At 40.7% G+C, this 26721-nt stretch overlaps 3 protein-coding genes and 1 long non-coding RNA gene across 7 annotated transcripts in view; 1 reads left to right on the top strand and 3 right to left on the bottom strand.

Annotated features, from left to right (window-relative positions):
- The window catches only part of rasef (RAS and EF-hand domain containing), a 22699-nt gene extending 8077 nt beyond the window's left edge, over positions 1 to 14622 (bottom strand). Inside the window, exons 1-9 of the mRNA XM_084359689.1 lie at positions 14058 to 14622; positions 10872 to 11201; positions 6345 to 6491; positions 6127 to 6217; positions 5165 to 5260; positions 4134 to 4211; positions 3891 to 4006; positions 2678 to 2746; positions 2505 to 2571 (exon numbers count right to left, since the gene is read on the bottom strand). Coding sequence (XP_084215815.1) covers positions 2505 to 2571; positions 2678 to 2746; positions 3891 to 4006; positions 4134 to 4211; positions 5165 to 5260; positions 6127 to 6217; positions 6345 to 6491; positions 10872 to 11201; positions 14058 to 14374 — 1311 coding nt within the window. The 5' untranslated portion in view covers positions 14375 to 14622. The remainder of the gene's footprint in view (positions 1 to 2504; positions 2572 to 2677; positions 2747 to 3890; positions 4007 to 4133; positions 4212 to 5164; positions 5261 to 6126; positions 6218 to 6344; positions 6492 to 10871; positions 11202 to 14057) is intronic.
- Positions 1 to 16754, top strand: part of LOC311261678 — a 27310-nt gene extending 10556 nt beyond the window's left edge. The window contains exon 3 of the long non-coding RNA XR_014623165.1: positions 16671 to 16754. This is a non-coding gene — a long non-coding RNA (uncharacterized lncRNA). The remainder of the gene's footprint in view (positions 1 to 16670) is intronic.
- Positions 16091 to 24827, bottom strand: LOC311261677 (uncharacterized protein). Of its 4 annotated transcripts, XM_084360518.1 has the most exons (12): positions 24647 to 24827; positions 24181 to 24218; positions 23891 to 24038; positions 22519 to 22679; positions 21432 to 21586; positions 18202 to 18285; positions 17847 to 17913; positions 17518 to 17640; positions 17258 to 17385; positions 16944 to 17060; positions 16662 to 16769; positions 16091 to 16281 (listed from the first exon to the last, which is right to left on the bottom strand). In XM_084360518.1, the coding sequence occupies exons 4-12, from the start codon at positions 22549 to 22551 to the stop codon at positions 16182 to 16184; spliced, it is 915 nt and encodes a 304-aa protein (XP_084216644.1). In that variant the 5' UTR covers positions 22552 to 22679; positions 23891 to 24038; positions 24181 to 24218; positions 24647 to 24827; the 3' UTR covers positions 16091 to 16181. The 4 variants fall into 4 exon arrangements, with proteins under 4 accessions (XP_084216644.1, XP_084216643.1, XP_084216645.1 ...); XM_084360517.1 differs by lacking the exons at positions 22519 to 22679; positions 23891 to 24038; positions 24181 to 24218; positions 24647 to 24827 and having other exon boundaries at positions 21432 to 22494; XM_084360519.1 differs by lacking the exons at positions 22519 to 22679; positions 23891 to 24038; positions 24181 to 24218; positions 24647 to 24827 and having other exon boundaries at positions 16662 to 16742; positions 21432 to 22494.
- On the bottom strand, positions 24177 to 26721 carry LOC311261871 (uncharacterized protein; the record flags this gene model as incomplete). The annotated part of the gene is made up of 4 exons (XM_084360884.1): positions 25451 to 26721; positions 25178 to 25340; positions 24711 to 24792; positions 24177 to 24218 (listed from the first exon to the last, which is right to left on the bottom strand). Exons 1-4 carry the CDS (start codon positions 26541 to 26543, stop codon positions 24177 to 24179), a joined length of 1380 nt encoding a protein of 459 aa, XP_084217010.1. The 5' UTR covers positions 26544 to 26721.

Genomic DNA, 26721 nt, shown 5'->3' with positions numbered 1-26721 from the left:
TTGCCTCACAAATAGCCGGACACTTGCAGGTTTTCTTTGTTTATCTTAGCTGAACCCCTTTAAACCCAAGCTCCTATACACCTTCAGTTTTTAACATTTTATTTCATTTGGGGCTTGAGAGCTTGTAAAAGCACATTTCAGTTTGATTATCCCCTGAAGAGGTGTTTGTTTATTATCCAAGTAGTTGGTATTTGGCATTCCCTGTAGATATTCACACTTTTTGTATATATTTTTATGCAGGTTGGGCTGGTTTGTTAGCATTTTACTGCCACATAAATGGCAACCACAAAAGGATGCGTCACACAAGCATACATCTTGCCAATAAAGAGATTTAGTGTTGAGTCCCCAATCCTCTGATGTTTGTATAAACAATTGTATGTGAGTGTATCATTGTGTGATTTTTGAGTGTTTCATCCACCCAGACATAACATTGTCCGCATTTGAACCTTCCTTCACTGAACTGGAATCCGAACCTCCAGTAACTGTTAGCTCAGATGAGGCTGTAGTTGTGCAGGAGGTGCATGTACTTGACTGAAAGAGGCAGATGATGAAGAGCGATGGGTGAGATGCTCCACTATAGCCACAGTATCCTGTTGATAGGCACCCTCTTGACTCTGACTCCTGCCTTCATCCCCAGTTTCTGTAGCTTCTTCCACCCCAGAACAGACACTGATTTAGTCATTTTTGCTGATGCTGTAAATTCCATGAAACTGGTCTTCAAAAATACAGTGGATTGGCAGCATCAGTGGCTGTCAAATATTGCAAAGTGCATACCAATCCTCTGTGCGGCGGAAGATACTGTACATCACATAGACTGATCCACAGAGAGAGCACAGACAGACATCAGCTCATTGACAGATGACAGAAGATGCAATGACATCAAGACTTCACCGCTCTTGCAGATTGTGGACTTCCCGGTACATTCATGGGCAGTCTGTGAGTGTCCAAACCCACAATTCATCCAGTCCACAAGGGCCTGAGGCAGACTTTCTGCAGACTTCCACATAGTCCACTTGGGGTGCAGACTTCACAGATTTTACTTCCCACAATTCATTGTAATACAGATGTGGGATTGTAGCTTTTCCAACTGAATATGTAAAACATTGATTTTATTGAAACGTCACTTGAATCATGTTGGGGAACATGTCACAGTACATACAACTGAAATCAATGTCTGCAAGTCCAGAGGGTTCACATCTGGATCGTCTACATGTTGTGATTAATTCTCAATATACCGAACATACTGAAAGCTGCACATCACAAAATGTGTTACAGTTCTTCAGAAAATGCTTTCCCTTAGCTTCACTGTTTTCCCCGATGGTCAACACTTGATGTTGTTGTCTTACGACATCTCCCAGTTTTCCTCATGGTGATGGATGTGATTTCTCCAAAGTATTGCAGAACTTGGTGTGTTGATGGTTTTTCACTGTGAAGCCACTCAGTTTTTAAAACTTTCTTTATATCCGCAGGCCGTAAGTGTTGCGTACGTGCCAGCAAGGAATGCTCTACAAGCGCAATAATTGACCAGTCATCTTTATATATTTTGCTTGACGTGTGCAGTTACCCTTTTATACAAAATGTGTCATATTGCGTCTATATTTTACTTTGGGGTCTTGATCACTCCGACCACATTTAACTAACAGCTGATGGCTGCTAAGTAACTTTATCTGGCTCGCTATCTGTAGATGTTAACGTTCCTATATTACTCAAAGTTCAAGTTTCAAAGAGCTGGGTTAATAAACTAATGACTTAATCCCAAAAACGAAAGCTTGTTTTGCCTGTTACTCACACTCACCATTCACACCCAAATGTTGTGACTTTATAGTACAGTACATGTGCACTGTAACTCCTCAGTAATACTGCTACTGGAACACATATTTGAGGTAGTACAAGAGTTGTAGTTGACCAACTTAAATCTGGCATTTACAGTGACGAACACGCTGTTCTGACAAAAATCAAGACCATTAGTCCTCATAAAGCATTTTAAATCAAACACTGAATGTTTAACACCTGTTCTTCTAATTAATTTATTTGGTAATGTGTTTAAATTATCTAAATAGGTTTAAAAAGGATGAATAATGCTAGACCAATGGACTGCTTTTCAAAACCTTGTGCCTACATTACCCACAATGCAATTTACACTGGAGGTAGTGTATCAGATTACATGCAGCTTCCTCTGGAGCCGCATAAGGCTTTACACTACTTTGTTCACATTTTGCAGTAGTACTCCCCAAGACCTGTAAACACACTTTAGTGTGTAAAATTGGTGGAATTATCCTTTAATCCCTCTTTCTTACTGTGCTTCTCCTCGTATACGATGTAGCTGCAGACCTGGTTAATCAGATTAAACGCTGATGCCTACTGGACTCAACTTTAATGTATTCCTGTCAAATGACCCAAAAATAAACTAAGTTTTTATATAAAGAAGCACCAGAACAGCGCCACCAAACCCAATACATGAAATAACTTCGGCCTCTTGCAGTTCGAAAACTGAGCTAGTTTACCCTGGTGATCCGCTCCAGAGCGGCCCTCAAGCCATCGTTGGTGTCATGGAGCTTCCTGTTGGCGCTCCTGTCCACACACACAGAGAAACACTTGTTTTAATGACATGACTTCTGGATACAGTGCGATCTCTATCCATGACAGCAGTCAGTGTGTGTGATGCTGTCGGACTTACTGCAGAATCTCAATCTGGCTCTCCAACACGTCTCTCTCGTCATTGAACTGCTTCATGAGCTCATCGTCCCTGCAAAACAACAATCGGATATCAATATTTACAAAAACGTCGGTAAAAGCAGATCCGATCAGCTGATGCACTCAGTCATCACGCCTCTTTCATGACTAACATGAGGCACCTCGGTGACAGAGAAACAACAATGTCAACACTGGGACAGTCAGAGTTATCCTGCTGGCAGCCCTGTTGCTTCTGTTGCTAAGCGACTTTCCTGAATAAGTAGTTGTGTGTGTGAAGTCTCTCCAGGATATCCTGTTTCAGCTGTGACAAAAAGAAAACACCCCCGGGATCATCAGGAGGAGGCGTGACCTCTGGCTCTGTGTGTGTCTCTGCAGCTAAACTTCTCAACAGCGAGGTTTGATAAGCAGACAGAGGCCTGATTCATAAACTAATGTAGTTTAATTAAAGGAGCACAGGGAGCAAATAATGGCTATTTTCAGGTGCACATCAGAGTAATTATAATTTGGTAGATTTTGTTTGTTTTTTGTTTTCATTTTTTTATTTTTGTTTTCAATCCAGTTTAGTTTCATTTAGTTTCCACAATTATTTGCTTGTCTCAGTAAAAAAAAATGTTTAGTCTTAGTTCATTGTTAGAATAGTATTATTAGAGTACAGTAGCATTATATACAAATGCTACACAACTGACTCACAGTCAAGTATGACATCCCAGTCTCAAAAGATCTGCCCCTGTGCCTCCTCACACATGTTGCATAGCTAAAACTGTTTTTCATGTATCCTGTATATGTTATTTAACTTTAGTTTGGTAAGTACACAATATTGTTTTGGTTAATTTAAATTTTTTTGGTCTTGTTTCAACTTTTACTTCAGTTTACTAAAATGTTTTACAACTACTTTTAGCTTCAGTAAACCTTTGTTCATATTACACTTAAAGTGAGGTGAGAAAGGTTGAGAAAACCTTCAGTTCACACTGAAGGTGATAACATTTTTTTTTTTCTTCTCACTGTGAAAATAAAATGATGCAGAAAAAATCCAATATTGAGACTTCTCAGACTGCGCTTTGATTTCAATTCAATCTCAAGGCAACATTACTCTGAAACTGAAATGAATGGGTGTATGAAGAAATGAAACATACAAACACCAACAGAGAGCACTCGTAAGATTAAAAAAAGAAAAGAGCAAACTAAAGTTAATTCACCGTTCAGACGTGATGCTTTGATCAGACAGCTCCGTCTTCAGAGAGTCCATCTCACTGTACAGACAGGCAACTTTGGTCTGAGACCTCATTAGCTCCTGTTTTAACCGCTGGTTATCCTGCAGAAAGGAAGAAGGAAAGTGAAGGAATATGAGTGTTACGAAAAACCAGCAGAGAGACAGTCCTTATTCAAATGTTCTGAAATGACAGAAACGTGTTTTTATAAATGAGTATATTCAGTCTCACCAGCGTTAGCTCGTTGATCCTCTTCTTCAAAGCCGGGCTCTCGTCGTTCACAGTAATGGTCTTGTACTTCTCTTCTATCTGATGGTTCACACATTTAGGATGGAGGTTATTTGACCTCAATCAGACTGTATTCACACGGTTGTTGTTGAAACTGCATACAGTATATACGCACACATTCACACAATCATGGTAGCTTTTGGAAAGTGGAAACTCTTCACTCCCTGGTATTTCCAAGGACACACAAATTTCTGTGAACTTCTATCAACAGCACTTTGGAAATCAGAGGAAAGATATAACCATGTTCACTGAAGAGGCCGGGTGAAATGGTAATAATTTTGTATGTAGTAAAAATAAAAAACGTTATTATGGATCCCAAGGCTTTTCTTGCTCTGCCTCCGATTGGTTGCCTTCATTGGCTGCGTTGATATAACTAAGTTTGAGTCGAACATAGCGGCTGTATTGTGTGAAGTTTTCTTGAGGTGCTGATAGCTTCCCTGGTAAACACATTGACCTATTCTACCTCCTGACTGGTCTGTTGACAATCCTCATGGTGTCACTCATCCTCTGGAGTCCTCCACTCTGCCAGCCTAGAGGCACTGCAGCTGTGACAGCCGAATAGGTCAGTGTGTTTACTGGGGAAACTATAGCTCACAGTCTGCTGTCTCAGCATCGCAGCTGGCACGGAGTACCAGGACCGCAACGACTGGCTGTCGAGGCTTTCCTCGTACGTAAGTGAACGTGGTTTCATTGTGTAAAACCGTCAGTCTTGCAAGAGAAGCAGTGGTATCTATAATAACGCAGTAAAACACAGTTAAAGTATTGCTTTGTGCAAACATGTAACTACAGCAGGGATTAGCATTGTGATGAAAGGGACGCCTGAGTTTAATCATTCTCTGAGTCTATATGTAGGGCAGGTATGACAAAAATGCAGAACTGAGCAGAATCTACATGTGCAGTTGGTGGTTGGTAGATATGAACACAGGAGTCTGTATTGACGTCGTGTTCTAGTGAAAATGGAGTGAAATATTTACCAACTTCATCCTCTGGAGCTTACACTGCAGCTCACACACATCAGTTTCGTAACTTCTCCGTAACTCGTTCAATGCCGCTTCTGCTCGCTTCGTCTCCTACACAAACACAGACACAAAGAAATACAATAACAACATCAAATAATGAGTTGGTTTGCTCCATATACAGTTATGTAAGGAGGTCACTGAATTGAAGTGTTATCAGCAACTGTCTATTTACAATTTCGAAAAATAACCCCCCCCCCCTTAAAGGTGATGAACATGTATGTGTGCACATGTATTACAGTGTGTGAGAATACAGGTGAGTGGCCTCTAATGTTGTGTGCTTTTCTTATGCAAAGCAAACAGCAGCTCCTGGGCAAGTTGAGTCAATGAAGTACACTTACATAAGTCTATAAACACAAACGGTGATAAGACAGAGTTTATGTTCCCTGGCAGGTTTCAAAGAAAACCCCGGGAACACAGATAAAAATAAATAAATATAACTGAAGGTAATCTGAAGCTTGAGCCAGCTGGTGTACTGTTCTGTCTCTGAGTCGTTTTCACTTTTCATTTTGAGTCATGGAAAACTAAATATTGTTATCCACATTTACAACAAACTTCACTCTTAACTCATCCTTCACTGCAAACAGTTTAAAAACTAAAAACTTTCAATGCGTCTAGATTCTATGACTGTTATCATTTTCATCCACGGGTCACCCGTCCTTATCATTTTAAACACGGGGGGATGAAACGATGTATCTCCTGTTTCATATTTGGACAGACAGCGTTATGAAATCCAGCTGATCATCAGGCGTGTCTGAGTCTGGATCAGTAATCTGATATTCAGCCGCGTTCGTTTGTTTGACATGAGGGAAGAGCTGAACAAACGCACCCTGCTTATCGCCTCGATGACACCAACTCCAGAGGAACAGTGAAGCGGGAATATTAAGATCTAAAAAGTTGTGTTTTTGTGTTTGGCCCACCTGCTCCCGTGTTTTTCTCTCAGCAGTGTGGATGCGTTGGTCCATCTCGTCCTCCATTTCACTGAGCTGCATTGATGCTTGGTCCTGGGCTCTGCAAGACAGAAACAGGATAATTTCACTGTGATCCAAACATAACCGCCTTACTGTATACCAGCTTATCCTATTCATCACATAAGGTATCCAATAAACAAGTGTTTGTATCCGTGTGTGTTTCCCACCGTTTGATGGCGAGGGCCAGGTTCTCCATCTCTGAGTTCTGCTGTTTGATCTCTTTGGCGAAGTTCATGATGACTTTCTCCAGCTGAGGTATCAGTCTGGGCTCAGTCAGACTGATGTTCTGGTACAATGTGGCTGCTTGGTCATTGCTGGAAAACAACACAAGAGTTTAAGAATCCTTTCATTACAAGGCGCCCTAAAGATCACTAACATGTTATATGTTGCCCATTATAATCTGTCCAAAAACACAAGTGTTAAAACAAAAATGTGCTGTTTAATGTGGATTAAGGCCTTTGGATGCCAAGTGTGTTCATATGTAATCATCATACATTTTTTTGTCAGCCTTTCCTAACGTGATGTAAACAAGTTAAGAAATAATCTGGCATGTAACTCACAATAAAACTGATGTTAACCAGCTGCAAAATGTCGAATTCCTTTAAAACCATGTGAAAAATAAAACCTGTTAAAGTTTAGCATTCAGGTGTTCCTGCGCATTATAAATTTCTAGTTAATGAAGTTTCTGTTTTGCCCGAAGAGATAATAAAACAGTGAAAGAAACAAAGTCAGCAGGAATCTGATTATCTGACGCACTATTTATGTTTCTCCAGTACATGTGGGCCAGTGGAAGACGATATGCTTTATAACTCAACTAAATAACTAACTTTTAAGTTGAGTTTACGACCATTTTATAATATTGTGCAATACGTAAAAGCTGCAAAGCTAATTCTAATTAATCATAGACCAATACACTTTATTACGTCACATTGTTTTTCTACTTTGCAACCAAAGTTCCCCAAATAAAACACAAACCGGACTAGAATGATGTGTCAATGTTACAACATGTGTAATTACATTGACAAAATATTGTGTAACAGCACGACGGTAAAAGTGGGTCATGTATGTCAGTGAATGTATGTGTTTGCCTTCTGACAGGGCGGACTGACTAATGCTAAAGCATATAGACACTGCTGCGTGTCTGTCAGTAACTCGCAGTGACACACGGCTTGCTGCTCTGTCATACAGTGTCAAAGAAACATACACAGATGAGCACAAGCAAACAAGGAGTACATAGAAACTGTTGTTAGGCTGTAATTCATGTGTTCATGTGATCTAAAGTTGTTACAAACACGTCTCCTCCTGAGAAAAATCTTAAGATCTTACATACACAGAAAAAGAAAAAGCCACCGGGAGGTGCAAATATTTTGTTCAGCTATATCCCGATACTTTGAAAACATCTCAAAATACTTAATAAATACTAGGAATTAAACTTCTTGGACAGGACGTGACAGAACAGGAGTATTTCCCAAACATTTCAAACCAAAACCAAATGAGGAACGCATAGAGGACATCTTATCTTTTCTGGACTGTCCCAGTCAGCTGAGAGACTGAGGGCATCATGACATCAGCCCCACTCAGCTATACCATTACCGAGAGGAAGCTCATTGATTTTCTGCTGCCTGATGTCTTTAATTTACACAACACTTTCCTTTCAATCCCAGAAAAACCGACACTTGTCTGAAGCGAGCTGTGCGCGCTACTTTCTCTCAGCTGACTGCTGTAACACTGACTGTAACTGCTGAAGATAACAGAGTGTATTTAGACGATGGCACCGCTGTGGCAATCAATGTCTCGACGCCACATAACAGCAGCACGAGGACGGGTCTTATGTCAGGCCTGGGGCCACACACACAAACACACACACAAACACTAACACACACTAGGGTTGGGCAGAAGGATGATGCCATTGTCCATCGCCATTGCAGAGTTATTGACCAATGTGCCCTGTACGGCACCATTGTAACATCGTGATTAAAAAAGGCCTCCCATCAGTGACTGCAAAAAAAAACTAGTTTGTCCCCTCAGAGTTATCAACAGTTAATAGGTCCTTTCAAACAAAGACTCAGGCAATCACAGGAGGCGAACCTTAACTCTTAACAGAGAAAATGCAAAGTGATGATACACTTAGAAAGATGTAAAACTCAAAGCAGTACTGTGGCTGACATATTCAATGTGTATCTAGAAACGTGAAAGACCTAAAAAGATCTGAATACTTGAACATGTGTGCAAAAATGTTAATGCAGACAAAAATAGATATAAATGTTTGGTAAGTTTACAAACACCAACTAAATAGAGCTCAACAGTCCCCTTCTGTACTCACTCATTGATACCAGCCACCTTAATACACCTGATTTTTTTCCATCAAGATCCATGTACGCAATGTTAAAGAAAGTGGGGAAAAGTTCCTGGATCTACACCAAAAGTTAATGGGGCCTATTCTTGACCGAGACCCATCTTCCACCCAAGTTTCGTGGAAATCTGTTTAGTAGTTTTCGTGTAATCCTGCTGACAAACCAACAAACCAACCAACAGAGATGAGCAGAAACATAACCTCCTTGGTGGAAGTAATTAGTAATAGTCAGTTAAGTTGAGCAAAGGTGCAATAAAAAATGAGGTTACATTTGCAAAACCGTGTCTTGGTTTGGATAAAGAAAGATGCTCTGGCCTCCTAAGCTTGTTCTCCAGATGCAATGAAACATGTGTGTTTGGCAGAGACCAGGAGAAATGCCACATCGTCATGACTTTACTAGTTTTTCAATAACAATGACAAATTGTGATGTAGAATTTAACCATCCATAATAATCATGAATTATATCTAAATATCTGTCAAAAATAATCGCAGTATAACTTTCTGACCATATGCTGCAGCCCTAGTGGTGACACAGAAGAGCTTGACATTAACTGACAGTATTTCACTGTTGACGTCCTTCAGTCTAGGACCACTTCAGTAAATCTCTCGTCTGTCTTCTGTAATAAAGCCGCTGACACACTGGTGTTTAAATATTACTCACTGGTCTTAATTACATAACGCAAAGACACAAATGAGAACATGGTGGGGTCTGCAAAGTACACACAGGCCTCTAAGTAATTATTTTATTTTCAATATTAGTTATTAATTATTTATGAGGGAATTTTGTCTTATATATGTAGAACACAGTTGATTAATTTAAGTTACTTTCCGAATGTTTAACACACCATTATGTGTTTTTGATATTGGATAAGTATTCTTAATATCCTCACATAACTCAGAACTAATACCCAGAGACTGTGGTACAATCCAATTTATAATGGAAGCATTCAAAATCCACTCATTACTTTTTTATGTAAAGTGGAGAAAGGTGGTTCATAATGAGAGACTCCCTCAAGTGTTTTTAAATAATATGTTACAGAAAAATATCTCTCAGATGAGCCAAATGTTATGACTTGGTTGTTGTAAACTCGGCTTTCATCGAGTCTACTGAGCTCCAGATATGATGACAAATTTGGTACAATTTTAAAAAATGACATACATTTTTATCACCGACTTTACTGGTTCTGACAAAATCCACTAAATCCATTTAGGAAAGGATTCAGAACAATTAGTGTTCAATTAACTGATAGATGAATAAAATTATTCCAATAAATGGCTCTTTTAAAAAAACTATTTTCTTAAAGCCACACAGCATCAGACGGTGGGTATTATTGTGAAAATTTGTGTGGACTCCAGTCGTTGTAACTTGGGCTTGAGTCGATTCAAGTCAGTGTTTTGGTGACTTACAACTTGCCTCGACAGAAAATAAATGACTTGAGACTCAACTTGGACTTACAAGTTAAAGAAAAATAAGAAATATATTAGCTTTTATAAAGTTATTTGTTTTTTGTTTGATTTATTTAACTGAATATCAATTATAATACAAAAGAAGATCTATTCATCTTCATACTTTCAGAACAGGTTAGATAATTGGCAAATAATATCATTATTAGACAGGAACTAAAACCTTGTCGGGATACAAGGTGAGACCTTATGATTATTCATCATCAAACATCTAAAAGACTCAAAAGAAGTCAAGTCAAGTTCTTTGAATCATTAAGAGCTGCAACAAACAATTATTTGAATGACTGATTCAGTGGTTCACTATTTTCTCACGTGATTGTTTGGCTGTGTTTTGACTAATTAACTGTTTTAAAACACAATAAACTAATAACTTCATAAAATCCTCTTAATTAAGAAGGAGGACTTGGTGATATTTGACATTGTGACTGAAGCTGTCACAGATGTCTCCTCACTGTTTGTTAATGTTTTCTCTGAGTCAACATGGAAACTTCTTGATCTTTGGATTATCATGAGATGCCTTCAGGACAACAAACACACACTCTAGACAAATATATACGTACCTGTGAAGCACTCAAACACACTTACACGCAGCTCATAACAGACAACTATCACTCTTACGTCTCACAGCATTTGCATGTTATTCAAATATGGCTGCTTTAGTTCAAACATGAGTGTCAGTGGAGCAGTTTGACACTTTAAACTACTGAATTTTCCTTCTGCCTCTTGTATAAATAATAATGTGTGTATTTCCCTGTGGAGATCTTTACGCACACTGCCCTCACTGTTGAACACAACTCATATCACCTGAAACATTTCCATATTTTAAACACATCCACGGCTGACTGGCCAGCGGACAGACAGGTGTGTGCGCACTCACCAGGGGATGAACTTGGCCTGGTCGCCCAATTTGTTCTCGAAGTTCTCCCAGGCGACGGACACCTCTCCCCCCTCCGACTCCATCACATCGCCGTAGCGGTCGTGGAAGCCGCTGATGAACTCCTCCAGGGTGACGGTGCCGTCTCCGTTGAAGTCCAGCCGGTCGAAGATGCGCTCTGCCTCGGCTTCGGGCACCTGCAGCTCCCCGCAGATGATGAGGAACTCGCTCTTCTCGATCTCTCCGGAGTTGTCCACGTCGTAGGTCTGGAAGAGGGTGCGCAGCCGGTTCTGCTCCTCCGCGCTCATACCCTTGATGGAGGGAGGTGGTGCGCTGGAAAACAGAAGGCGTTTCAATGAATTAAAGGTCGACACCGAGACGACCCAGAGACCCTAGTGATGTCCCGGAGGGTTTATTCTCTGGACGCTTGAAAACCTCGAAGTTAAACTCCAAACTTCCAGACGTGTGCGCTCTTATCCAAAACACGTCGACAGCTGTTACGCTTTTACAAAAAACACAAACAAAAAACGATCGAGTTGATCCATTTTGACGATGTAATCAATCAAACGTGGACATTTCTGCTCCTGTGTTGTCTTCACCGAAGCATTTCCCGGTTCGTCGCAGCCAATAATCAGCCGGACGGACAGAGAGGCTGCTGTGAGGCTCAGGTAACGCGCCGGTCATCTACCTGTGCGCAGTATGTGTGCGTGCATCAGAGAGGTGTGTGTGTTCACTCCTCTCTCTCTCTCTCTCACTTTAACAATAGAGGTCCGGGCTTCAGGCCAGTGAGAGCGCTTTTATTGTGGTGACTAACAGCCTGTGATATAGTTGAATAAACTTTATGGATTACAGAAGAAGCTGTATAATCTCACAGAAAAGCAAGAAAATACGTTTTTATATCTGAGACACATGTTTGCACACAATATAGCCAAGTGTACTCCATGTAATATACACGTCTGGGAATAACTCAGTACAGCTTTAGACTTTAGATAAGTTAAAATAACTTTAAAAAACGTTAAAACACTGTTTACTTTAGCTATAATCTGTTACTACTTAATGTATTTGTTGTAATCTATTAGTTAAAGGTGCACTATGTAGTTTTGAGGAAGACATTTTATTCAGAAGAGACTCAACAAACTGACCTTAAAGGACAACACAATTTCATACTGATTTATTTTGTTTACATATTTTCTATGTCTATATTTTTGTCCATTCGTGTGTTATTGTCTAACGATATTTCTCTATTTTTCATCTTCATTTATATTTTTATTATATCTTTTGATAATTTTTTAGTAGCCTATTGTTTGTTGTTTTGCAATAAAAGTAATTCTGATCATGATATATGGCGGACCCTGCCACCTTTCTAGCTTCAAACAGTGTTATTTTCCTGTGAGAACAGCTTGTTTATTCGGTTATGGAAAAAATAAATAGTTTGTATTATTACTCATTAATATTGCAAACATTAAAATTCTGAGTTTGAATTTCTTCTTCTTCTCCAAAACTACATAGTGTCCCTTTAAGGAAACAGCAAACATACTTACAACAACAACAACAACAACAACAACAACAATAATAATAATAATAATAATAATAATAATAATAATAATACTTATTCTCAGTTGCAGAAAACAGCAAGGCTGGTTTAACCCACATAGTGGCGGCAGGGCAAAAAAGAGCTGTGGGTCCCTGTTCAGCCCGATGTACATTTCCTCTGGTTGGGGTGGTTAACCCTTATCACAACATCAACTGATATATAAATGTATGGGGGGGGGGGGGGGGGTCTGCTAGATAGGGTACTACGGCAACACCACTTGGACAAACCACACGCAGAACTGCAATACTAGAACCGAAATTTGTGACATTGAGTTATAATTCTGATTACATGTCTTTTTCTCTCTTTTTATTTGTTGTCATGTGCTAATGATTATATCTGACAGTGGTGTGTGGTTGCCTGTTGTAGAATAGCAATTTATTTATAATTTTTCAGTTCAAGTTCAAGCTCTTTCAGTTTTATCAGTTAGGCTATATGATGTTTGTATGTGATGCGTGTAATTATGGCCTTGTGTCAAATAGGCACTCTTGCTACACCTCTTACGTCAGTTTTTGCACTTAGAGGGCTCCACAGTCAAGTTAGCAATCATATGCAGTACAGGGTGCCCAGATGAGAATGGGTGAACTTCGGGACAGGGGGTGTTGGGGGTCGGTGTGGTCATGGTGGCAATGAACAGTAAAACATGTGAGAGTCAATTGTTTAATTTCCCTCCATAGTTTTTCTTTCAATTCAACAACATCTTAAAGTTGCCATCACAGTAGATGTTTATTAATTTGCGATGCTACTGTATATTGCTAAAAACCAGTGTCATGCATGTGGGATGCAACCTCCTGTAGCCAATACAGAGCCGGCTGCAGGGCAACACCAAACGATCAGTATTTAATGTTTTATACGCTGATGACTCAAAACTGATTCAGTCTAATTTTCTAATTAGGACAGGATTTGGGATTCAGGACAACAGCTTGTAATTGACTGTCCCAAATTTTTTAGGAAATCTAGTCACCCTAATGTAGTTTGGTTACACCTTCAAAATATTATCACTTTTGGACTGTTATTAACCTCATGATACTTTTTGTTTTGTTGGTTAGGTTTAGGCACCAAAACTACTTGGTACGTTCAGGCTCAGTCACATGATCTAAGTAAGTCACGTCACATAACGTAACTGACTTGGCGTACGTTACGGCAGTTATGTACGTAACACAACTTAAAAACAAATCACTCTTGATTCTCCGTCAGACTCTGGATGCGCACCCTGGTCCCCAGATGGGAAAGTGCTGTATCCAACCCATCCGACACCCCAACCACTCCCTGATCAGACTTATCCGCTCTTGTAGCTTCAAAAAGTGACATTTTAGGGAAGTGTGGAAGTGAAGAGCAACTGAGCAGTTGGCTGTATTTGACGTGTTGAGAGTGAGAACGGGCTGAAATGTTGCTTTAAGTCACCTTAAAGGCGTAATATGCAATTGTCTGTTGTAGCTTGGAAATCAAACACTCAAAGTCGGCCCCTCCTCTCTGCCCCAACCAGCCCCATCTTATTTCCATAGTCAGAACTTCCCTTTGAAAACAACAGAGAGCCCCACCCTTCAGGCCGGTCAACACAGTACATTTTCTCCACTACATGTTTTTTGATCTCTCACCTGGATATAACAAGTTCCTCATTGTCTGAAAAGTCTCCCCCACTTTTCAAGTTCAAGTCGTCTGGTTCAGAGTCTTCTTTATCCTCCGTGTCCTGGTCTTTGAAGCCGTTGATGAACTCCTCTAAGGTCACGGTGCCGTCTTTGTCGACGTCCAGGCGTTTGAATATCTTCTCCGCTTCGCTGGACGGCACTTGGAGCTCCTTACAAATAGTAAAGAACTCATCTCTTTCGATCTGCCCTGAATTATCCTCATCGTAGGCGTTGAAGAGCAAAGTCAGCCGCTTGCGTTCTTCCATACTCATACCTTTTCTCGCCATGGTTGTGCTTTGTTAATGTGGCTCTAGAAGAAAGAGTGTTACAGATCTTAAACAGCAGATAAAGGTGCTTTAAAAAGAGCCAGAGCCAATGAGTTTAACTCTGCAGTTTCAAATGGTTGAAGTTAACATGGTGCTTCCTTGTGGTGAGAATCAGAAAAGGTTAGAAGCCGGCTGTTAGGTTGGAGCGAGTAAAACGTTTTCCTCCATGTCTGAGTAAATCCCATCGATAAAGGTGGAAAGACTGCAGCTCCAGGATTCTTCTGAATCCTTCTGCTACCTCACTTTTATACCCTTCCTTTTTTTTTGTAACATGTCGTGTACACTCCTGACGAAAACACATTTATTTTTGGACCCTCGATGACGGTGTTGCAAATGCTGTTAGAGCCATGACTGGTATCAAAGTGGAAGAATCCCTCCAGGAAATAACAGTGTGGCCTGGATCTGCAGGAGGAGCAATAAATAAAGTTTTTGTTTGAACTCCGAACAGGATGAAACGTGAATCCTCAGTTTCATCATATAGAAATATCATTGGTTGTACAAGCGTTTGTGTTTTCTATCTTTAAATGTTGTTACTTACTTTAGTTAGTGACTTTACTTACTAGATCTCAGATAATGTTGGCATTCATACTTGGAAAACACTTCAGACTACATTCTTCAGTGTTACAGACTATGTGGACATTATTTGCATGCACACTGCCTCCTCTACACGTTGAAGTGTATCAAACTCTCTCTCCATTTTATAACCACCTCCTTGACCCGAACACATCACTGTGTACATTATGATCTGGTTTCCTGGTTTTCATGAAGCCTGGAGGCAGCGGCATCAGTACATTTTTTTATTTGCGAAGCCATACTGGGTATAATCCCTTCATATTTATCTCAGGGTTCCCAGGCTGTTCACAGAATTTGGTAGAACAGCTTTCTCATAATCTGTGCCCTGTAGTCAAAGAGTAACCTTTAGAAGGCACTACAGCTAAATTAATTTGTCTCCCTAAGAGTTCGAAGCGCTGATAAAAAAGCTGTGATTGTTAATTCTAAGCTCGACTTTGTTTTATATATCTGTTGTCCCTTGTCTATTAAAAAAAAAAAAAAAAATCTGTTTTGACTTCTTCTTTGTATAATTCCTGTAACTTGCCTCTGGTCTCTCTCGAAAAAAGATTTATATTCCAAGAGACTTCCTGGTTGAATAAATATATACATAAAACAAATTGTATGCTCCCTTCTGTACTTTATACATTTGATCTATTGTGTATATTCATATATCATTTTTATTCTGTCTTACTACCTGCACTTTATATTAAGCTGTTTATATTGTAAACACCTAAATGTATTAGTGACTAACCCCTAATTTTTATTTATGTATTACCACAACAAATATTCACATTACTCTGTTCTTTATTGCTTTTTGCACTTCTGCTAAGATGCTAAACTGCATTTCACTGTCGCAGTATTTGTACAATGACAATAAAGCTGAATCTAATCTAATAGTCAAAGGAAGGTAGAGATAAGACATTAATGACTCTGCTCAAAACAAAGACCAGCTGGATTTTATTGAGATAAAACACTCGATGCCCTGCAGGTAACGGAGCCTCAGGATTGGGAGGTCATAGCACATTTATAGCACACACGGTCACACATATAGATACATTTAAATGCGTTTTATTCATCTCTGCATTTAAGTTATAATCTTGAGACTTAATTCAGCACATCACAGGAATAAATGTAATTAAAGTAAGAATTTTATTATATTGTTTCTTTTCTTTCGACTCTTATGTTTTGTATATCTGTCCAGGTGTGTACAGATGTGTCAGTGTGGGTCAGGGTAAACTTTAACAGCAGTGTTAACTCCTCTGATCTCTCTCTCAGTGGGGGGACGAGTACAGCCGTAGAGATGGAGCACCTTCAACCTAAAGAAACATAGACACAAGTGAAAAGTGTGCTTGGTGTTCGTATTAGGTACAACAAGTGTAGAGATAAACTCTCTCTAATCTGCCGTATCAGTCCCATAATTACACCACTAGCAGCTGATCGGTCTCTGCTTCCCAAGAAATCACACCACAAAGTCGGTCATTGTATTCATGTTGTACAGTTTTGGTATAGACTTCATTTTGAGCATCACTCTGCTCATCATAACAACGAGGAAAGGCCTGCTTTTAGTGCGGTTAGTAGAGAGTATCATAAAACATGGCTGTAATTATAATATATAATCACTGGATGGTGTTTACTCTGCTCTGTGAAATCACTGCAGATAAATACATACTCTGTGTATGTGCATGTGTATGGTTACCTCTTGCAGCGTCTGCAGAGCTTCAGTATGTTCTCCCGGGTGATGTGGCAGAAACTGAGTTTGACAGTATGGAGGTGTCCACTGCAGTAATTTGCCAGCAGAGTAACCCTGTGTGACACATGCACACAGATACACTGTTTCTGTGAGTTACTGTGACATTTTACTCCTCGTCGTTACATTGCTGACGTCTGGGCATGTGGCAACAACACCACACACAGCTGAAGTGCTCAAGGAAGTATTTATGTTACAGTAGATGTAGAGAAAAAATCAGTGGTGTCGTACCCTCTGTTTCCTGTTCCAGTGGAGCTGAGATCCAGCTGCTCAAGTCTTCCACATCCCAGAGCCAGAGACCGAACTCCTGCATCTGTTACCGCCTTACACCCACTCACATCGAAGGATCTGACACACAAATACACACTGTGAGTCAGTCAGACATTAGTCAAAACTATCGTCCTCAAAACTGGACCAACATGAGTCTAACTCAACTGAAAACCCAGAAAAGAGCAATTTGCGTCTCACAAGAATTATTTTAAATTAATACAGTTTCCTCACAAGTATGGCAGCTTAGGTTGATGTGTGTGTTTGTATCTGTGTACCTGATATAAGGTGTGTATTTGCTTATGCTGTGCAGTGTCCGGTCGGTCACCCCAGGGCAGGAACTCAAGGTCAAATTCTGAAGTCTGACACAGTTTTGAAGCAGAGTGTCTACTGTGGCGTCAGTAACCTGTCACAGTAACAACAGATGCAGAGAGGACATGTAAATCTCCACATAAGACGTAGGACAGTAGGATTTCTAAGCTTTTCAGCTTCAAATTCAACGAATCTTGTATTTTGAGTCGTAGAATTTGAAACCCACCGCCTGCAGTCCGGTGAGATTAAGTGAAATGAGACATTTGAGCTGTGATGTCATCCCTGTGAGGCTGTGCGTGTTGACTTTTGGCACCTGTCCGATGTTGAGATGTTCAAGGCCAGGACACATCTGAAATGCAAAAACTGGAAACCTGTTCATACTGCTCATGTAGTGGGAAGCATATTGTTGTTGTGTTGTTGCAAATCTCTGCACAAGGAGTCATTTTCATATGTTAAAGCATGTTTGAGACACATGATGCACAGTGCTGAACATTTTTTTCTGCAGTTTAAAACAAGCAAAATTGCATTCGATTGCTTTTCAAAATAATCGAATACCTCAAACACTGTCTGTAGACATGATGGAGTGAGGAACTGACAGCCGAACACCTCCAATCTGCACAGACTGATGTGAAAACACACTCACACAAACAGAAACAAACACACGTGTGCACATCCTGATTAAATCTGGATTAATTATCCACTAGAAACACAAATAGTCAACTAGCCAGTTTGGATTTTAAAGGCATGAAACATCAAGCAACTTCAGTGTTAAAGGGACAATAATCACACACAGGCATCCACATGCACATTTATGAAGACAGTTCATTTAAAGTCAAAGACAGGAAACTTATGCACATGCAAGTGTTTTGTCTGATGCATCTTGAAGTGCATTAAAGAAACTTACACTGACCTGTCTTTGTGTCTCATGATAAGTTTCGTCAGTGGGTCATCAGTGACATGACAGCCATTCAGGACAACAGATTTTAATTGCAACCTACAGAAAAGACAAATGAAGCATCATCCAGGGAAGTTCTTAAAATGTACGGTGGATTTTAACACAGCTTGTGATTTTTTTCTGAGACACTGTTGTAGAAAAAAAGAAAACTTAATCATATCGCTGCTTAAGGATGCACAATATTGGATTTTTTCTGATATCGAAAAAATGCCGATATTTGTGTGTGTAGTGTGTGATAGTGTGTGATTGTGTGTGTGTGTGTGCGTGTGCGTGTGTGCGCGCGCGCGTGTGTGTGTGTGTGTTCTATTTGTGTTTGATTTTTTGCATCAAGGCAAATAGAAGCTCCAATCGCCATGGCAACATAAAGCAACATAAGCAGGTCTATATAAGCTGTAGAGAAACATTGCTTCAGTCCGACTCTTCAACTACTTCAACTACTTCAAAGAAAAGGTTCAAGAGACAGACGTGTGATACAGACAATATCTGTTCATCGAAGACAACATCATTTCACTGAGACAGAAAGAAAATACAGAAGAAAATGGATTTCTCTAGCGAAAACCCAAGAGACATGTCTCGGCAGAGACTTCTTCAAGAGCTAGAAGCGACAAAGGAGCAGCTGAAAAAGCAGAAAATCCTGAAAGAAATGTACATCAACAGGGGAAAAGAAACAACCAGAGAGCTGGAGCGGCTGAGAAAGTACAGCGATGATGTAGCTCTCAGCAACGCAAAGATAGCTACTCAGGTGAGAGATAACACCAGGCAGAAGAAGAAGAAGGACCTTCATAGAGATTATGAAGAGCTCCAAGTGGCCCATTTAGTCAACGAGGAGAAGTTTCAAACTGACCTCCAGGCGGAGAAGGACAAGAACAAGCTTCTTCAAAAAGAACTGGATCAGATCAGTGTCTCCCACAATGAGATCAGACTCAGGTATGAAACTGATGTCATTCAAGTCAGACAGCAGGTTGACACCCTTCAGCATGATCTTGTGAAGGAAATGCAGCAGAAGACAACTGTTGAAAAACAGTATGCAGAGCTGCAAATGGCACATGTACTCAGCCAGGACAACTTCACAGTCGAACTCCAGGTGGAGGAGCAGAAGAACAATCTCCTCCGTGAAGAACTGGACAAGATCAGCCAAAGGTATGAAGCTGATGTCAACACTGTCAGACAGCAGACTGAGACTCTTCAACATCAGCTTCAGAAGGAAGTCCAGCAAAGAAACCTCCTTCAACAAGAACACGAGGAGCTGAAAAAGGCCCAAACATCCAGCCATGAGAAGTTGACTGCTGAGCTCCAATTGGAGAAGCAGAAGAACAAGCTTCTCCAAGACAAACTGGACAAGATCAGCGCTTCACAACAAGAGACCAGCCAAAGGTATGAAACTGAAGTCATCACTGTGAGACAGCAGGCTGATACTCTGCAGCAGGAGCTTGAGACAGAAGTCAAGTCTCACTCCGACACAGTGTCGAAAGGCTTGCAGATGATTACCAACTTGAGGGCTGAACAGGACCACCTCCGTCACAGGATGACCGAGGAAATCAACAAACTGCAGCAAAACACCTTGGAGGAGGGATGTTATGAGACACATCTGGAGGAGCTGAAAACTCCGCTTGACCTTCAGATCTCTCTCAACCTTGAGCTCTCCACAGAGCAGGAATCCATCCCTACTCCACCGGCCCCCGAACTTCTGGAGGTGACTCAAGTTCCCGAGAAGAAGCCGTGCGAGCAGCTGTCCATTGCTACTGCACTGGCCCCTGAACTTCTGGAGGTGACTCAAGTCTCTGAGGAGACTCTCCCAGGCAAAAGAAAAAAGACTATCTGGAAAAGAGCCCGTCACTTTCTGGGACTGAGGAAACCAAAGAAGTGGAAGAAATAAGATGGCTTCAACAACTCAAGCTGTCACATTCACCATCAAACATCAACACCAAGGACCTCTCTACTGTGGACAGCCAGTAGATACCATATGTCATCTGTGATCCGGCATGGGGGGGACAGTGTTTCACCATTACCTCCCACAGTAGCACACATATATCTTGCAGACATAGTACAGGAGTTCATCAGAAATGCTCCCCATACTGTGTCTATAACTCCAAGCCAAATGGGAGCATGCCTATGTTCCCACAGCCCTATGTTCTCACAGCCCTATGTTCCTACCCTAACCACTTCCCCTTCCCTAACCCAAACCTCTTCCCCTTCCCTAAACCCAACCCTTTCCTTTCTCATACCCTAACCTCTTCCTCTTCCCTAAACCCAACCCTTCCCTTTCTCATACCCTAACCTCTTCCTCTTCCCTAACCTTAACCTCTTCCCGTTCCCTAAACCCAACCCTTCCCTTTCTCTAACCCTAACCTCTTCCTCTTCCCTAACCTTAACCTCTTCCCGTTCCCTAAACCCCACCCTTCCCTTTCTCTAACCCTAACCCTAACCTCTTCCCCTTCCCTAACCCAAAAAGTGTGGGAACATAGGGCTACGGGACCATTGGGCTGTGGGAACATAGGCATGACCCCGGCCATATGTGTGCTATCTGTGTGACGTTACCATGTCCTCCCCATGCCTCTGTGGGTTTACCCCGGGTGCTCCGGTTCCCACAATTTTAAAAACAATTGTTAAATTTGTCTCTGAATTGGAAAAACAATAATTAAAACAATTAGAAGATATAATTCCTGCACAAATAACTATTTTTTTAAAGTATGTAGTATTTGTACAGTAATGTATGTAAAATGTAGGACATTGTCTTTGTTGAGGTGAGAACACATTTTTGCCCCTCAAGCGGTATTTCATGTTTTGCACACTGTCAACATGGTCTGTCAAATATCCTGATCGAGAGGGACATAAAGTTCATTCAGTAATGAAAACTGAAATATCAGCATGCTAACACGCTCAGAAGGAGAAGGCTAATATGTCAATGCAAGGTAAAGCTTATCATGTTCAACAGTTCACTGTAATAATATTAATCATAACAATAATAATAAACTTTATTTATAGAGCACCTTTTAAAAGAGAGTTTACAAAGTGCTTTGACAAGAAGAAAAAACAGGAAACTCAGGAAGAAACACAACAAAGCTGAGTCTAAAGTGTGTTACTTAGGGTGCACTGGGAGATATGTGACACCCCAGGAGGGAGTTACTATCAGAGCTCCATAGACTCTGTGTGTGTGTGTGTGTGTGTGTGTGTGTTAAACTGACTCTGAGCGTCCGTCACTCAGAGCTTTCACTCCCGTGTCTGTTGCTCCGCTCCAGCTCACATCCACTCCGGTCACACGATCACAACGCCGACCAATCAGTGCCAGCAACTGGTCACCGTGGAGACCTGGACCAGTACAACTTGTGACTTTCAGCTCCTTTAAGTAACAAATGAAACAACAGTGATTCTGCATGTGACATTATCTGATTAAAAAAAACAAAAGTCAGTCAGTCAGCCAGCCATGACTTTGGAAATAAGTTCTTGCTGGCAGTTCCTCTCCGTAAAGTCCAAACTCCTGACTCACGTTTCCACCGTAGTCACCTCTCGCAAGATTTCAGAGTGAGACTTGTGTTTCTGGTTACAAAAAGGTCTCTCTCTAATCCTTTCCATGATGTTGTCAGACACAACCTCAGCCTGTGAGTGGCAAAAACAAGCACTCCTAGTGGACGCAACAGTCGTATTTGCCCCAAAGGATTACATCAGTGCCAGTTGCAGCGATCTACTGGACTGATTCTAAAACATTTGTATGAATTATTTACAAATCCAAACATAAACAAACAGTTTGAGGGCCAGATTTTAAATTCCCTTTAATGAAAACCTGATGTGCGTCTTATAATTGCTTATAGCAACATTACAAACACATGTGAGTTTAAATAACTCACCTATTGTTTCATTGTTAAACCTAATTAAGATTAATACATACTTTTATTATGCTTATTATATTTTGCATTTTGCAGCTGCTGGAGCTAATCCAAGATCAATGCCTTATTGAGGTTAATAAATCCTCCTTTATTATGCACAACCAATCTTTATTACCTGTTAGCAAACACTTATCAAAAAGGGTGTCAATATAAAGTGTTACTGGTTTCTTACATAACATAACAGGACAGCACAGCGGCTTATTGATTAACAGGATCCAATGCAACAACTTGAGGGCGACGCTGTAAAGTCACGAGATGACAAACATCTAGAAGCTTTCACCAAATGTCAACCCTCAACAACAGCTTTTTCTTTAGCTGCCTCTGACCCTCCGTGTCTGATCTGAGTGACCACAAAAGGAAATCTTGACCTGACTCGATGGGTTTTTACCTCCAGGGTTTTTCCACACAGAGTGAAAAACATCTCCAGCCCAGAGGAGGCGAGAGACGGTGCACTGCAGCTGTACAGACACAGACTGCGAGGACGACGTCTGCTCACACAGAGTAACCACCGCTCCGTCACGGTGCAGTTCTCAATCCTCAGATCTTTCCCTTCAGACAGAGAGAGATTTATTGTTCAGTATATCAGTCTGTTTGGGTGATTCAGTGACCTACAGTGTGTGTGCAGTGCAGCCCTGAGAGCATGTGATGGTGCAGGTCTGAGTTATCTTACAGTATGTTTGTCCAGGGAGTGGTACAGTACAACACTGCACTGGAAGTACTTACATCATGAGAACACACCATGTGCTCTGACTCACACTGCAGAGGTCCTACTTGGAAAAGTTCAGGACATCCCACTTATCTAATGTCATTAACGGTGGTGGAAAACCGCTTTTTCTCAAGTAGGCTTCTCAAGTGCAACTTTGAGATAATTGTACTTCACTTGAGCATTTTTATTTTATGTATATTTTCATTTGGCAAATTTTCAGACCCTTTTTCTTTGGTGAAAACCATCTATCTCCAGATCTGATGATTTTGAATGTGTATTTTTCTGATTAACTGGAGGATGAAACATTCCTTTATACATTAAGAACATTCTCCCTCTTCTTAAGCTAAAATAAAATAAAATGAATACTTCAAACCCCTCTCGAATTAGCTGGAAAATACATCCTGTCAAGCTGAAAACAGTGACGCTGCAAACATACCATAATCTTATAGAATATGATGTATTGCTGTATATTAAACTACCCAAAAGTGTACAAAGAAGTCAGTCTTAAACATCTACAGCAGCAAAATGCAGCATACAAATGAATGCAGCAGTAATATGTAATGTAGATCATCATGTATTAGAATAAAACGCTGACATTTTTTAAGTGCAGAATGAATACTTTTACTTATGATACTTTAAATCCATTCTCCTGTTAAGACTTTTATACTTTTACATAAGGTTTTGGGTGCAGGAGTTTCCCTTGCAGTGGAGTTAGATATGACAGCTGTCCATTTCTGACTTGATTTTCTGAATATGATGCATATCTATCTTCAGTATCTGAGATGACATGAACTCAGACTGTAGCAGTAAAAATATGGTCTCATACCGGGAAGCGAATATTCTCCGAACATATCATCATATTTGGATCAAATCTTGGAATAATACCTCTGGATTCTTGGAGCATTTTCACAGTGTTGCATTAATACTTTTACTTGAGTAGGTAATCAGAATACTTCCTCCACCACTGGTCAATTGTAATCTGAGTTTTTAAAACCAAACTGTATAAGGTCACTTAACACTGTCTGTAGCCAACATGTTCAAAGTGGAGACTCACAGAGTGTGTGATCAGTGGCCAGTGTGTGCAGGCGGCTGCAGACCTGCAGCACTCTGCACAGGTCGCTGTGAGGCAGCAGAGACAGGATGGACAGCCACACCTCATCAGGCAGAGACAACCAGCGGGTACATACAGTGACACCTGCTGGCTGACCCGTGTAATAACAACAACACACACAGTTGAGACAACACACATAACGATTGATCAAAACACACAATTAATAGAAAGCCAACTGAGATTTCTTCAAATCCTTTGCAAGCATTAAATATGCAGAAACAAAGATTTCTTACACTGAATCTGCCGGCAGTTTGTTCACATCGACATGCAGCTGTGAGGGCAAACAGAGATAAATGTGTTATTCTTATAAATAGTCAAGAAAGTTTTAATACTTAGAACTTTTTCGGGCCTCTGACATTTAAAGAAATTAAACCTTGTTGGACTTTACTCTAGAGAACTTTTCACTGATGAAGTCTTAACCTTTAAATGAATAGAAACCTCCTGAGGACCTGATATGTCGACATAATGAGATTAAACATGATTAGCACAAGTACACACAGAGAACTCTTTATCAGCTCTAATGAATATCCTCTTTATCTTAGTGTGAAATTAATTTAAAAAAAGGAACACAAGCAGATCTGTTTATCAGCAATACAAACCCAATAAAATCCCGCTGTTCATATGACTTGTTGGTGACTGTTTTTGTGATTTACGGCATGTCAGAATGTTTTCGTAGGTTATATTCTGAGTTGAACTCACTTGAGGCTCCGTGGTCATCATGAAGAGCTGTGCGTGTCCTCGTAGGTGGCAGACATTTGTGTACATCCCTACAGGCTGAAGTAGTTTCCACTTTGTCCTCTGGTGTGTGTCTTTCTGTGTGTTTGATTACTCCTGAGGGCTGAGGTCTGCAGGAGACAGAGGGACAGGTTTGGCTTCAATACTACAGCAACAAACAATTCAGGCTTATGTGAAATACCCACGCTTTTTTTTGTAAGGTAGATCATTTCGTCTGTGAGGAAGTGCACTCTACCCTGGAAGTGTGTGTGTGTTTTTAAATATTTGTAAGTGTGAAACCACTTTATTTTTGATCAGGGACCTCTGTATTTCAACATTTATAGATGGGACATCACTGGATGTTTTTTACGATACACTGGGACAATTCCAGCTGTGTTTGTATCTTGTTGGGACCTAACCAAATGGTTTTAGTTCCTACATCTAACCAGATCATTAGTACAGCACTGTCACAACATAAAGTATGTTGATGTACATATTTGGCCCCTCCTCTGTTACCTTTGCAATATTTCTTTATTTGTTATGGAAGACAGGGAGACACGTGACTTTTCACAGAGTCTCAACGAGGCACCTCGACCACCGGCTGTTTTCTTTTGACCTTTGACACGACTCCGACAACGCTTCGTGTTTGGATTACATCCCATTCTCATTGGAAACAAACCTAAACACAGACAAAGACAAACATATTCAGGATATTCATGCAAACGTACACACATACAGTATGCAAACCATTATTATCATCATCATAACTATTTCGGCCTCTGTGTGTACCTGGGTTAGGGGTGAGTGCAGCACTCTCCTCCACAACGGGAACATTATCAGCTGACGTCACACCTCCTGCAGTTCCTTTTAGCAATCCTGCACATTTGTTGCTTTGAAGGTCCGGACGTGTGTTGGTGGTTACGGCACAAATGGCTGCAGGTGTTTCTTTCATAGTTGAATTGTCACAATTTCCAGTCTGTCCCTGTTCAGTAAGTGTTGCCCTGCTTCTTTTGTATTTGGATCTGTCCTGGTTTTTATCAATCACGTCTGAATTTGTGATTTCTGCAGTGGTGACCTTTTTGTTGAGACGTTCAAATCGAGACGTAGGAAGGGTCGGTGCTTCAACAGGTCCTGACATTTCTTCTGATGCCTTTCTCTCTTTCGACTCTATGAAGCCTCCTGGTTTGATATGTTGGTGTTGTCTTATTCTAAGGTGATGCAACTGATCCACATAAATCTGGTACTGCTCATATACGGTTAATGCTCGGGGTATTTTAAAATGAGAGTGTGAAGACGCCTGTGTCTTCTCAGGCTCACCAATGTTTATGTCATTCTTTGCATACATCACAAACGCAGAACCAGAGTCTTGATCTACATTTACCTCCAACTTCCTCTGATTAGGTATAAATGAACAGCTTTCTCGGCAGGTGTTGTCTTTGCTAGTAGCTTGTGTATCAGGTAGATTCACACTTTTCATATCATCTGAGAAAGGAGGTTTATATGTACCTCCTCCTCCAAAGACCTCATTACCACCTGCGGCACAGGACACAGGGTGATGGTATTCAGCTGCAGATGAATGTTTACATACAGGTGATATCATCTGTGTTTCCCTATGTGCTTCATCGGCCAATATCAAGCCATCAGCTCTGCAGAGTTCGTGGTGAATCTCTGACCCACTGCTGAGGAAACTGTGAGTCCAGTCCAACACATATCTCAGCTTCTGCTGCTCACTGAAGGGAGAGTCACTGAGAAGATGAAGGCTCAGCTCCTGGTTGATGATCTGCCTACAATTCCCAGAGTCCTCCAGGAGCTCAGCCACAGCACGTCCCGATCTTGTGACAGGATGTGTCTCCATGGTTGGATTTGCTGCTTGAAAATTCATCTCTGCTTCATGTTTCTTAGATCGATCCTTTCAGTCATAGACTCACAGTATTCAGCCTGCTGGTAAACACCTTCATTTAATGTTGGTTTGAAATTATTCGTTGTTGTTTTTCTTCCAGTAAACTGACAGAACTGTCCTGTTCAAACACAACAAGCAAACAATCATTTAAATCTGAATA

The sequence above is a fragment of the Pagrus pagrus genome (genome assembly GCF_965226575.1).
Source record: "Pagrus pagrus genome assembly, chromosome: 8".
Taxonomy (NCBI): domain Eukaryota; kingdom Metazoa; phylum Chordata; class Actinopteri; order Spariformes; family Sparidae; genus Pagrus; species Pagrus pagrus.
The sequence above is the reverse complement of the archived record's forward strand: the minus strand, read 5'-3'. Positions and strand labels throughout refer to the sequence as shown.

Excerpts from the sequence above, each read along its gene's own strand:
- LOC311261677 (XM_084360517.1), bottom strand. The coding sequence starts at position 21,622 with ATGCAGAATCACTGTTGTTTCATTTGTTACTTAAAGGAGCTGAAAGTC. Across the intron at positions 17,641-17,846 it reads GTCTACAGACAGTGTTTGAG|ATGTGTCCTGGCCTTGAACA; the intron begins GTATTCGATTAT and ends TTTGCATTTCAG. Across the intron at positions 17,386-17,517 it reads ATCTCACCGGACTGCAGGCG|GTTACTGACGCCACAGTAGA; the intron begins GTGGGTTTCAAA and ends TTACTGTGACAG.